The 13,520-nt window shown below is 40.0% G+C and overlaps 1 protein-coding gene across 1 annotated transcript; it reads right to left on the reverse strand.

The window, feature by feature from the left end:
• Window positions 1-693: 693 nt before the first annotated feature.
• On the reverse strand, window positions 694-4,607 carry LOC139631920 (olfactory receptor 10A6-like). Its single transcript, XM_071496588.1, has one exon. It carries the CDS (start codon window positions 4,107-4,109, stop codon window positions 3,153-3,155), a length of 957 nt encoding a protein of 318 aa, XP_071352689.1. The 5' UTR covers window positions 4,110-4,607; the 3' UTR covers window positions 694-3,152.
• Between the last annotated feature and the right edge of the window lie 8,913 nt (window positions 4,608-13,520).

A 13,520-nucleotide genomic window follows, 5' to 3' on the forward strand; every position in this document is an offset into this window, starting at 1 on the left:
CTTATCGTTCCCTTTTTTCCAAATAGGACACTCCCAATGTGGGTTCGGGAGGCAGACACCCTCTCTACCTTTAAGATCAGGCTTAAAACTGTCCTGTTTGATAAAGCTTATAGTTAGGGCTGGCTTGGGTATGTCCTGAACCATCCCTTAGTTTTGCTGCTATAGAGCTAGACTTCTGAGGGATTCCATTAATGCACTGGGCTCTCTCTCTCTTTCTCTCTCTCTTGACTACTTTATGCCATTAACTTTGTTTTTTTTTTTCTCTCCCCCGTAGCTTCTCCTCTCTCTCTCTCTCTCGCCCTCTGGAGCAGCGGGATCCAGATCTACCACTACTCATCATTACTATTAACCACTGTTATCTGTCATTATTATTGATAACACCATTACCTACACAGCAGTTCCTGGTCTCTCTCTTTCTCTTTTCTCCTCTCTCCCCCCCCCCCCCCCCCTCACCCCCCCTCACCCCCCTTTTTTTCTCCTCCTAAACCCAACTGGTTGAGGCAGACGGCCACCCACCCTGAGCCCAGTTCTGTTGGAGGTTTCTTCCTGTTAAAAGGGAGTTTTTCCTCCCCCCTGTCACCAAGCACTTTCTCTTTGTGGGAACTGTTTTTCTCTATAACAAAGTAAGGTCTCGACCTTACCCTGTAAAGTGCCTCGAGATAATGTACATTATGATTTGGCGCTATACAAATAAAATTGAATTGAATATTCATTCATTAATGAGAGTTCCTGTTGGTGGACGGCAGCTGCAAAGGAAGCTGTGAAGCTGGAGGAGTCATCTTAGACCTAGTTGACCCATGAGACTCTTGAAGAAACTATCAGAGGCTACAGCTTCTGTGACCATGGAAGCAACAATTCAGATGTAGGAGTTCGGGGGGAGGAGGACCTTGTAATGATCACCTTCGTCTACCTTTGAGTTGAGCTTTATAATAAGGGCAAAACAGTGTTATGGTTGTTTTTATACCTGCACTTAGTCATAATGCTGTAGGCATGCAACACAACATTAACACTTGTCTGTGGTAAACACAGGTTTGAGTGATATTCATTTCTTTTCCCACTCATATGTTTAAGGTGGAAGTGCCATTTCCTGTTTGTTCTATCCATGAAGCACACAAAGATGAGTGGTCTTTGTCTGGAGGTCTCCGGCCCGCAGGTTTCAGGTTCAGTTTATCACTGAGTTCACTCACCAGTTCTAGGGAATATGCTACCTGACTGGATAGATAGCTAGATTATGATAGTACTAGGATAGATAGAACTTTTGTGAGACAGCGAGGCTCATTGTTTGTTCGTCTTATGCTTAACTTTACATTGGGACATTGAACCATTTTGAGTTGTTATTGTTACGTCCCTTTGGTGTAGTCTCGGGGTGGACAGGGACAGTAAACAGGACAAATCAAGGATTTGTAATGAGCCAACTGGCAGTTTGATGATTTATTATACAACTTAAACTTTAACACAAAAATACCAAGAGGTTAACAAATGTGGGGGGGAGAAAGGCGAAGGTGGTGTGCCAAAGGAATGAAAATAAATAAAACAAAATCAGGCCTACCTCTAACTACTGTCACTGAAACAAAACACACAAAAGAAAACCTGTCTAATCTGATCTAAAGAAAAATTCCCAAACCAAAAACAAGGGGTGGCACCCACCACTAACCTGGTGTTTCTAGACAAAACAAAACTATATGGTGAAAATGTAAAGGGTACCCCAACTTACCTATCCTTTCTCCCCACACAAACCTTCAAGTAACAATCTAGTCAACACGACACAACACAGGTAGTCTACTAGGGCAATAAGGGGAAAATGAGAGAGAGGGAGCTCCTCATCCAGGCTCCCCTTTATGTAAACTCCCGGCAGATGATTGGCCACTCGGACAGCCTGGGAACCAATAGGCCGTCCTCCAGTCTGCTCAGGTGTAATCCAATCAACCCATCAGCACCTAGAGGGAAAACTAGGTGAGGGAGAAAGACAGGAAACAGAGGGAGGAGGAAAACGACAACAAAAAACACTATGCCCCTGCATGGCACGTAACATTATTGTTATTGTTATTGCCTCCAACTCTGTTGTAAATAGCTGGGGATTTTAGTTGATTAGTTTGTATGGGATTAAGTGACAGACTCTTGACATTTGTTTCTTGTTGAGATTGTTTATTGTGGAGGTGATTTAAATTGTTTGATGATTATATAAGATGAAATCAAGCAGGGGTTTGGTGTTTTTGCATTTATACATATTTTTTCCCATATCATAGAAGGGCAAAGTAGCAGACTTTCTGTTTATTACTTTTACACCATCCATTTAATCAGCAGGTATCAGGCCCAACCGTTACCTTAATTGCATTTCTACTTTTCCCTTTTGAGGCAGTGAAAGGGGAATCATTACATCCTTGAGTGTGGTTACCTTTACTGGAATACTGGAGAGTCATGGGAGTTTTCCCATCAAATATGCATGTCATTTGTGGCTTTTTACTGTGTCTCAGCAAACAAAAGAACAAACTGGCACAAATTGTCAATCAAGCCAGCAAGATCATTGGACAAAAACAAACATCAATCCCTACATTCCCAGGTTTTAATGAAAAAGGCAATCCAGGTCTACCAGGATCCCGATCATCACCACCACACGGCTTTTCAGCTGTTGCCATCAGGCCGCAGACTTACTGTCCCAGTAGCCAGGAAAAATGGTTAAAAGAGGTCCTTCATTCCATCAGCTGTGACTATTATACATAAAGGACTGCTTAAATAGTTTCCGATAGCACTTGCTTTACACATGTGTAAGTGTGAGCATGCACACACACTTTTAAGTTTGAAGTTCATCATTTTATTCCTTTAAAGTTGGACCAGCCTGACTTTACAGTATATTTTATATTATATATTTTATATACTTATTGGATATTTTGTAATGTTGCCTGTCTTGTGTTTTCCATTCTATGTAAGTATAATGGACAATAAAGTAGTCTGAGTCTAAATTCTATGAATGCTTTGCACATTGTCTAGAGAGTGGTGTGCAAATGACTTTCACTGTACGTATGTAAAACTGATATTAAAGAGCACTTGTTGGGCTGAGAATTCTTTGTAGAGTAGTAGAGTAGATAAGTGAAGAACAGCTGCATGTTTTCAATCAGCACATTTCAAAGTGTGATATTGATACTTTATTGTACCTACACAGTATCCTTATGATCAGTCAACATTTTATAACAGAAGAGATGTTTGCATGTTTGTCTTATTTTGGACATTTGCAGTCCATACATGACAGGAGTCAGAAGTGGCTGTATGATGAGAAAATACAGAGACAGGATGATGCGCAGCATACTAGGAACACTGGTCATATTAAATCTACTCTGCAGGATTTCAAAGCAGCAGCCAAAAGAGAAGTTGAGCAGAGACACGAGGTGAGGTGTGCAGGTACTGACAGCTTTCTGTCTGGTCTGTTTAGAACCAGAAAAACACACTTTAAGGATCTTCATGTAAGAGAAAAGGATCGGAAGCAGAGGAACTAAGATGGTGAGAACAACACCAAACAAACCATAGATGTTATTGACTTCAGTGTCAGAACAGGCCAATTTCACTACAAGGTAGTTATGACAATACAAACTGTTGATGATGTTTCCACAAAGAGGCAAACGGATATTTAAAGATAAAGTGATTAAGAATTTCACAAAAGAGTACAACCATATTACTATAATAAAGACAGCTATATGGTTAGAGGTCATACATGTGTTATATTGTAGAGGATAACAGATAGCAAGGTATCTGTCATAAGACATGACGGCTAAATTTAAAAACTCTACACTTCCATAAGTATAAACACAGAAAATCTGCAGGAAACAAAAAGGCACAGAAACAGTGTGAATGTCAGAGAGGATCTGAACCAGCAGGAATGGAAACAACCCTGTACTACCATACAGTTCATTTACAAATAGGCTGCACAGAAACAGATACATGGGTTCATGTAAGCTCCTGTTCATACAGATAACCACAATCAGAGAGGAGTTGGCAATAATAATTACAAAGTAAACCAGAGCAGTTATCAGGAAATACAAGTATCTGAAGTTCCCAATGTGAAAATAAGCTTCGAGAATGAAGTGAGATAAAGTGGATGCGGTTGAATTCAGCATCGTTCTGGTTTTAGGTCACAAAACAAGCAGAGTGAACAAAAGGTCTTCCCCCAAAACAAATCATTAGTTTGACTGAAAGACATCATTTTGAAACAGTAACAGCCTCATGGACATTTCATTTTAAAGTGAAAATACACACAGTATCACATGCAACATAAACCTACCCAGCCATCAAACCCCCACCCTCACTGACTGACCTGTGTCCCCCATCTGTCACTGCAGTTGCAGCTGCTGCTTTATACCCTGTCAGAGGCAGGAAACACTCGACAACACAGAGAATTCATGTCACTCAGTGCTTCACACATATCTCATTAGAAAGAAGCTTCTTTTGTAATTAGGCCTTAATTAATGATTTTAAATGAGTCAGAACATCAGAGTGAACCCAAGTGAAAAATAAGTATATTTTTCTATAATTCTATAAATATACTATAGTTTCAACAAGTACATTTGTACTTGTGTTAAAACATACTAACAGTGCATTTTTTAATCTGTCTTCAAAAGTACATAATTGGTAAAAGAGTCAGAAATACATTGAAAGTATGTTTTTAATTACATGAACATATACTTTTAAAAAGTGTATTCATTTCATGTTTCCTCTTAAAAGTACATTTCAATTTTTATTTTAGAATGTGTTAAAAGTATATTTTTTTATCAGTGTATTACTGCCTGTATTGCATTTCAGTTGCATTCAAGTATTACTTCATAAAAGTACATTTTTGTTTAGTGCATGTTTGTGCTTTTAAAGTATACATCTGAAAACCTTTACTGGAACTGTCATTTAACTCAAGCTATGCTTTAGCATTCTTATTTAAAGTGCACTATTTATTTATGCGTTTCTGGATGTGATTAAATATATTCTGTAAGTGAATTAATGTTTGCTGTTTTTACTGTAGTTTTCTGTTGTTTATATTGTATACAGAACTCTGTAAAATTACAGACATTATCTGAAAATTAACAACCCAAAAAAGTGTTATACCAATGATACCAATTATGTCAATTTATCTTTTTTTTCAGAAAAATTACTATATTATTTACAAAGTATTTTTTCTGTTTGATTAAATTACATACAGATGTAAATAAAATGATAATAATTATCTGTAATGAAATATGTAGCCCAAAGGAAACAAAGCTAACCAGCAGCTAACTATCCAAACTCTGAGGTGTTTATAGTGAGGGGTAGAGGGTGAGAACTGAAGGATGACTGTATTGACAGATGTGCAGGCAGGGCATCACTTACAGCGTCACAAGTCATCTGCCTTAAAGGCATGAAGAGAAGCATCTTCAGTAGGGTGACAGGGGGGAGTCTGTGGTAGAATGTGTTCTACCCATAGAGTGTACATAAAGATGGACATATTCTTGGAAGTGCTTTAAACCTGCATTCTATCTAATGACCATGAGGGGGCAACTTCACTGGTTGTAAAAAGAAGTCTGATTGTATTGAGGTGTATGTGAAAATGTTTACTTCTCTCTTGATTTATTACCTTAGTAAACATTTTCCTGATGAGTTTATGGTCTCAGTCTATAGTTTCATGTCTTCTTCAATACAACATGATGTTCATTTTTTAAATCATGCTCCATTTAGAGAAAAATAGACCATGAAGCACGGGATGCATCAGGGTGGGGCTCCTGTGTGACTGACAGACTCTACCTGACAATCAGGACAGAGTACAGAGCTGGTCAGATACACCCCTCACTCCTCCTCAGCTCCACCTTCTCCTACAAATACGGTTTCTTCTGGTTTAAAAAAAAACCAAGATGGCGACAGACAAATTACAAACAAAAGACTTAAAACAGCAGTTCAAGTCAGTGGGGGACGTCACGATGGACTGCCACATGGTTGTACCTGTTACATCACCTGAAAGGGTACTATCTGGCATCTTGCACCTCTAGCCGCACCCAGTCAGTGATCTCCATCCATCCATCCATCTATTTTCTGACACTTATCCAGGTCCGGCTTGCGAGGGTAGCAACCTCAGCAGAGATGCCCAGACCCCCTTCTCCCCAGCCACCTCCACCAGCTCTTGTGGCAGAAGACCGAAGCATTCCCAGGTCCACCGAGAGATACAGTGCATCCGGAAAGTATTCACAGGGCTTCACTTTCTCCACATTTTGTTATGTTACAGTCTTACCATTTTTTACCTCAAGTTCTACACACAATACCTCATAATGACAAAGTGAAAAAAGTTTGCTTGAAACTTTTGCAAATATATTAAAAATAAAAAACAAAAATATAACATGTACATAAGTATTCACAGCCTTTGCCATGATACTCAAAATTGAGCTCAGGTGTATCCTGTTTCCACTGATCATCCTTCAGATGTTTCTACAACTTGATTGGAGTCCATCTGTGGGAAATTCAGTTGATTGGACATGATCTGGAAAGGCACACACCTGTCTATATAAGGTCCCATAGTTGACAGTGCATGTCAGAGCACAAACCAAACCATTAAGTCCAAGGAATTGTCTGTAGACCTCCAAGACAGGATTGTATCGAGGCACAGATCTGGGGAAGGGTACAGAAAAATTTCTGCAGCATTGAAGGTCCCAATGAGCACAGTGGCCTCCATCATCCGTAAATGGAAGAAGTTTGGAACCACCAGGACTCTTCCTAGAACTGGCTGCCCGGCCAATCTGAGCGATCGGGGCAGAAGGGCCTCAGTCAGGGGGTGACCAAGAACCAGATGGTCACTCTGACGGTGCTCCAGCGTTGCTCTGTGGAGAGAGGAGAACCTTCCAGAAGGCCAACCATTTCTGCAGCACTCCACCAATCAGGCCTGTATGGTAGAGTGGCCAAACGGAAGCCACTCCTCAGTAAAAGGCACATGACAGCCCCCATGGAGTTTGACAAAAGGCACCTGAAGGACTCTCAGACCATGAGAAACAAAATTCTCTGGTCTGATGAAACAAAGATTGAACTCTTTGGCCTGAATGCCAAGTGTCATGTCTGGAGGAAACTACGCACCGTTCATCACCTGGCCAATACCATCCCTACAGTCAAGCATGGTGGTGGCAGCATCATGCTGTGGGGATGTTTTTTGGCAGCAGGAACTGGGAGACTAGTCAGGATCGAGGGAAGGATGAATGCAGCAATGTACAGAGACATCCTTGATGATAACCTGCTCCAGAGCGCTCTGGACCTCGGACTGGGGCGAAGGTTCATCTTCCAACAGGACAACGACCCTAAGCACACAGCCAAGATAACAAAGGAGTGGCTTCGGGACAACTCTGTGAATGCCCTTGAGCGGCCCAGCCAGAGCCCAGACTTGAACCCGATTGAACATCTCTGGAGAGATCTGAAAATGGCTGTGCACCGATGCAAAGAATAATGGGAGAAATTGCCCCGAAATAGGTGTGCCAAGCTTGTAGCATCATACTCAAAAAGACTTGAGGCTGTAATTGCTGCCAAAGGTGCTTCAACAAAGTATTGAGAAAAGGCTGTGAATACTTATGTACATGTTAGCTTTTTGTTTTTTATTTTTAATAAATTTGCAAAAGTTTCAAGCAAACTTTTTTCACTTTGTCATTATGGGGTATTGTGTGCAGAATTTTGAGGTAAAATGAATTTAATCCAGTTTGGAATAAGGCTGTAAAATAACAAAATGTGGAAAAAGTGAAGCACTGTGAATACTTTCCAGATTCACTGTATAATCTCTCCAGCGTGTCCTGGGTCTGCCCTGGGGTTTCCTCCCGGTGGGTCTTGCCCGGACTACCTCCCCTGGGAGGCATCTTGGGGGCATCCTGAAAAGGTACCTGAACCACCTCAACTGGCTTCTTTCAATGCGGAGGAGCAGCGGCTCTACTCTGTTTAGGACAGGTGTTTATTGATTTTAAAACAATATTAATTGTAAATTGATGTTGTTTGATAATAAACTCTGTGGTAGTTTAACCAGTCTGTTTACTCTATAATATTTATAGAGTAAACAGTGAAGGATGGAATCCGAGCACTGACCAGCAAAAACATGCACAGATTATCACAAAACACGACTGGTTAACCTACCACAGAGTTTATTATCAAACAACATCAATTTACAGTTAATATTATTTTAAAACAAAAAACACAGTAAGATATACTCTACAATATCTATGCAATAAGTCTATGCCCAGACATAAGTCTCTTACTTTAAGTTGCTCCGATGATGAGTGTGTAATATTCCGCTCTATAGCTTCAGCATGGTTCTTGGCTTAGTGCTGGCGGGGCCGTTGTCTTGCTCCTCGGTGATCACAGCAAGCTGGTTTCCTTCGTGGTGGCAGGAAAACCCGCTTAATTGACTTAAATGGAGGTCCAGCGGTCTCTCCTCGACGACATTAATTCGTCCTTCTGCAGGCAGTCAGTGAGATCTGAGGGATCTGATGAAAAAGAGGAAAAAAAAAAATTTTTGCTCGAATAGCGAGTTGATGACGTGCAGCCTAGGTCTTAGAGGTCAAAGGTCAAAGGTTTGGTTTGGTAGCTCCCTTCGGTGGCCGTGTTACGGTTAGGAGCATAGGAACAAGCACAGAGGAGTGGAGCGGGGTTGTTGTTATTACCTGAGTGACGTCATCAGGGAGCTCCGGGGACTCCCGGGGGTTCCAGTGAGTTTTGCCCAGCAAGAAGCCAGAGTTAGAATTTAAAACCAAGAATTTCACACCTAGGTGCAATTCATGGGGTTTGGCGCTGTTTCTACCACAGCTGTAAAACTTCTGGGTTTACATGCAGGCCCCTATATTGTTCTGGACTCAGCACATGGCATGAACTACCAACGTAGAAAATGTACAAATATGCAATGTGCAAAATGTTCTGTATATAAAGTGCAAATATCGTTATCAAAGTGCAAAGTGCCGTTTTTAATGTGCATAGTTAAGTTGTTTGTTAAAAGTGCAATTAATACAAGACTCCATTGTGCAATATTTACAAGGCCAAAACCTTCAGTCAATAGTAACAAGGTGCCTTTCATTTAAAATTTTGTCATAATTGCTGTGTGAAGTCTTGAGTAATGGCTGAGAGTGTAAGGTCACACTGACCTTGACCTTTGACCTTTGACCACCAAAATCTAATCAGTTCGTCGTTGAGTCCGAGTGAATCTGAAGAAGTTCCTTCAAGGTGTTCCTGAGGTATCGTGTCCATGAGACTATTGCTGCGTCTCTGACTGTCACTGGCACAGAGGAATAAAAATCTAAGTTTATGATATTCTGCAATAAAAACAAAAAATATCCAGAAGATGATGCTAAAATATTCATAAGTAATTCAAAGAGCTATTGGGTCAATGAAAATGAAAGTTTCACAGTTTTATCTATCCATACATCAGTTATTGTGATACTGCTACACATCCTTCACACCTCAGTCACTTTTATCCAAGAGGAATTATTGAGAATGATTTCAAACTCCACTGGTCCAGAGCCATCTGCTCCTTTGTTTAAGAACTGATACTATTGTCAGTTTTTTCTGTGAAGACTCATCCAACCTGTGTGTTTATGTTTAAATTCATATTTCACATCTTCCAGATACATTTCAGAATTCTTTATTATCTGACACTCACTCTTAATCAATGGGGCACCCAAAGGACTTTGATTGACCTTATTGTCATTCTTTTAATGATAGATAGATAGATAGATAGATAGATAGATAGATAGATAGATAGATAGATAGATAGATAGAGAGCGAGAGAGCGATGGATGGATACAACATGTGACATGTGTTTATGTGATATACATGACAGGAACCAAACAGTCTTCAGGACAGTGTGTGTGTGTGTGTGTGTGTGTGTGTTCTTTTCATACATTTTTTTTACTGACCATTAAAGTGTGTTGTGAAGCTGTTGTCCATGTGTGTGTCTGAGGGGAGGTCATTACCAGCCCCCTGGGGACCAGTGGACCCAGTGCTGAGGTCTGCTCAGGCTGACTGGTCTCACTGGTAAACAGCTCTGTAATTTGCTTCTGAGGGAATTAGTGGAAACTGTGGCTGATGTGCAGAGGCCTCAGAGACAAACATGTTGACATGCTGAAGTGACCTTTGACCTGAGGGACTTCATTAATGAAGTCTAAATTAACGAGGTGATCTAACCTCCTCTCAGAGGTTCAGTGTAGTTACAGTCTGTCAGGAAGTTTTCGTCATTAGATCATCATCGTCAAAGTGCTTTCTTCTCATCAGGTCTGATCAGTGGAAAACACCTGATTGTGATTGTTCTGATCAATCAGAATCAGAATCAGAATCAGAACCAGATCCAGAATCAGAATCTGGTTTTGCCAGATTTTGTTAGGTATCTTTTCCAACATATGAGGAATTTGATTTGGTGTTTTGGTGTAAACAGTAAACATAATATGAAGGAAAAAATTTAAATTAGGATAAAACAAAAAAGTGTTGCAGGTCAGATATATAAACAGATATATGATAATATCAATGGAAAATTTGACAATAACATAAAATGAAATATTTACAATAATGTATGATTGGAAATAATCACTAATAATCAGATGAGATAGGGTATGAGGTGGACGCTCACAGACTGAACAGTCACTAACTACTGTTCGTGATATAAACATATATAAAGGGCCGGAGGATATATATATATACACACACACACACACATATTTATATATATATATAACTTGAGTCTGTCACCAAAATGTAATGTTCGCATCCTAATCATTTCCACACAGGTGTTTCGAGTCCTGACCTTCTTTTCTAATCGCATCAAGGAAAACCAGGTAACAGGTCTTGTTTTTTGTTTCATTTCGTCTGATTGAGAATCAGGAATCAGCTTGTTTTCCAATTTTGGTTGTCTCATTTCAAATTGAAAATTTGCACGCAGCCAATCACATAGTCTTACTTGCTGTTCCCCTTCTTTTTATTAGCGGGGCTAATGCTAATGCTTGTGTCTTAGCAGCGATAGACTCTAAACTAATGAAAGGCTCTCATCTCTCAGCCACCAAAGTTTACATTTCCTACTAGCTGCCGTGACCTGGGACAGAAACAAAATCACGGTCTGGTAACACATGCTGAGAGGATCAGTGACAGTAATATTTTTACTGTTTTAGACTTTCCACTTCTGCCTCATCTGTGCGGGCTATGTGCTGATTGCGAGCGCTGTCGGGTAAAAACTTCCCGCACGTGTTCAGGGTGATCATGTTGATGGAGGGTTTCCTGCTGCCGCCGCTGCTCAGCCCACTCATCTACAGCCTCAACCTGATGATGAGGAGCACTGAGTGAACCTGACTGTGGAAATCAAACCCCCCAAAACTGACTGAGGGTCCCCGAGCTTTGATTAAAATCTGCAGTGGCCCCTGCTCTGTAACACAATGATGTGAACACAAATGCCTCAGAATAAAATAATAAAGTCACCTCCTTCATCACACCTGAGTGACTCCAGGTCAGAGGTCAAAGGTCGAATCACTGGTTTGTACTTTGTGGAACTAACTGTGTGATCATGCTGACAGTGAATGACTGAGTCCATTTAAAGTGTAAAGACTGTGTCACATGATCAGACCTGCTGAGGTTTGTATTCACTCTCCAGGTCCTGCTAATAGATAATAATAATAATAATAATAATAATAATAATATCAATATTATCCTAATAATTATAATAATAATAACTGAAATAAGTAAAAGTGAGTAAATGAATATGGTTGGGTGATAAACACAGATGTAAAGGCCTCAGGCTGATCTGTGATCTGTGAAACATGAAATGAACAGACTCAGATGTTTTAGTGCAGAGATAAACAGTGACTCGATGCTGTTACAGACAGAACAATGATGACAGTAACTGAGCTGTGATGAGCTGTGTTTCCTCCTCATCTCTCTGACCTCAGCAGATGAGTCAACCTGAGCTTCATTCATCATTCAGTCCTGCATTAACACTGAATGATGTTTGTGATTTATTAAAGTATTTAATCACTTGGATCATGTTTACACTTCATGTTCAATCCTCTGATGAACAAACAGCTGAACTGCAGTCACCAAATTAAATTCATGTTGCTTCACTGATCAGGTAACAGACTACAGAGCCTCTCAGGTGCATGCTGGGAGGATTTCTCTTCCACCAGCTGATCATCTTCCTGTCATTTCATTATAAATATATTAGATTGTTGATCATTTTTCCTGCAGATTTCAAGGTTTCAGCCAAATAAGATCAATACATAAAATGTAGTTTTGTGTATCTGATTGATTATTGATTCTCTGATCAGTCATGTGATCAGCTGAGGGTCAGTAGTGAGCAGGAGGAGGTCTCTGAGTTTCTGTTTCATCAGTGAACTGTGAGTGAACAGCCTGTGAGTGAATAGCTCTACCTGCTGGTCACAGGTGGCGGGACGTGGATCTGTGGATCTGTGAATCTGTTTCTCTTGATCTGTTTCCCCTGCTGAGACTCTGATCAGAGTGAGTCATAGAAAACACACTGAGGGTTCTGGTCTGTGTCTGTATGGATCTGTTCATTTGTGACTCAGTTAAACCTGGACCTTCATCAATTTTTAACGTTAACGTTTAAAAAGTAAGAAGAAAAACCTTAATTTATTCAATATCATTAATTAAACTAACTAAAGGAGGTTTTATGAAGACACTGCCTGTTATGTTAACTCACTAACACTTGAATCATTAGCTGCTGTATTTTCCTGTTGTGTGACAAAGTGATGAAGATAAAAGGATGAAGATGTTTCTTAATGTTAGTGATACTATAAAGAACTCTACAATATCACTTCATGTTTCACACTTGGTGCATTCAATTTAAGACTTTTTAAAAGCCTCTAAGACCTGAGGGTCTTTCCTGTGCTGAAAGTCTCTCTCCCCCATCTTGCCACTGTCTGGACATCTTCATCTTTCTCCTTCCTGTCAAAACAAGTGTCAGGATTATTCTTCTGAACTGACACTATACTGATCAAATGTGCAGTAAAATCTCTTCTATGTTAATCTTCAACATATTTACCATTAACTGACAATGACACAGTGACAATGAGTAAATTGATAAAAATATGTTTTAAATGTAAAGTTTTCAAACTGTCTGTCAGTGATCACAGTGCCTATGTGTGAGTTGCATTTATGTTATTTTCAACATTAAATCTCATGTAAATTCAGACGTTATTGTTTGGTTGTTTTACAGTGTTGTTGTTTCTTCACTGTAACCGACTATCTCCTCATGGAGCTTCGACAGTTTACAGTTTATGTTTCATGATTCAAATCAGAGTTATCAGCCTGTTAACTATCAAATACAGACAATGGACCAGATGGAGCGGTGGAGACAATACCCTGCTGCCACCACCAGAGGGCAGTAAATGGCATGATGAACACATACAGGTATCAGATCCTTTATGAGACAGAAAGCTGTTCTGAGATCAGATGTAATGTTCTCTTCAGTTAATTTTAATTGATGTCTATTTTTAGTTCAAACCAGTCAAACGCTGGTCGCCCTGACAACACACCACTATTGTGAACCCAAACGAAATGGA

The sequence above is a fragment of the Trachinotus anak genome, unplaced genomic scaffold (genome assembly GCF_046630095.1).
Source record: "Trachinotus anak isolate AG129_WGS33_773 ecotype Australia unplaced genomic scaffold, CSIRO_AGI_Tana_v1 ptg000014l, whole genome shotgun sequence".
NCBI classification, from domain to species: domain Eukaryota; kingdom Metazoa; phylum Chordata; class Actinopteri; order Carangiformes; family Carangidae; genus Trachinotus; species Trachinotus anak.

Bases quoted from the DNA above. Each gene is read 5' to 3' on its own strand.
- LOC139631920 (XM_071496588.1), bottom strand. From the start codon at position 4,109: ATGCTGAATTCAACCGCATCCACTTTATCTCACTTCATTCTCGAAGCT.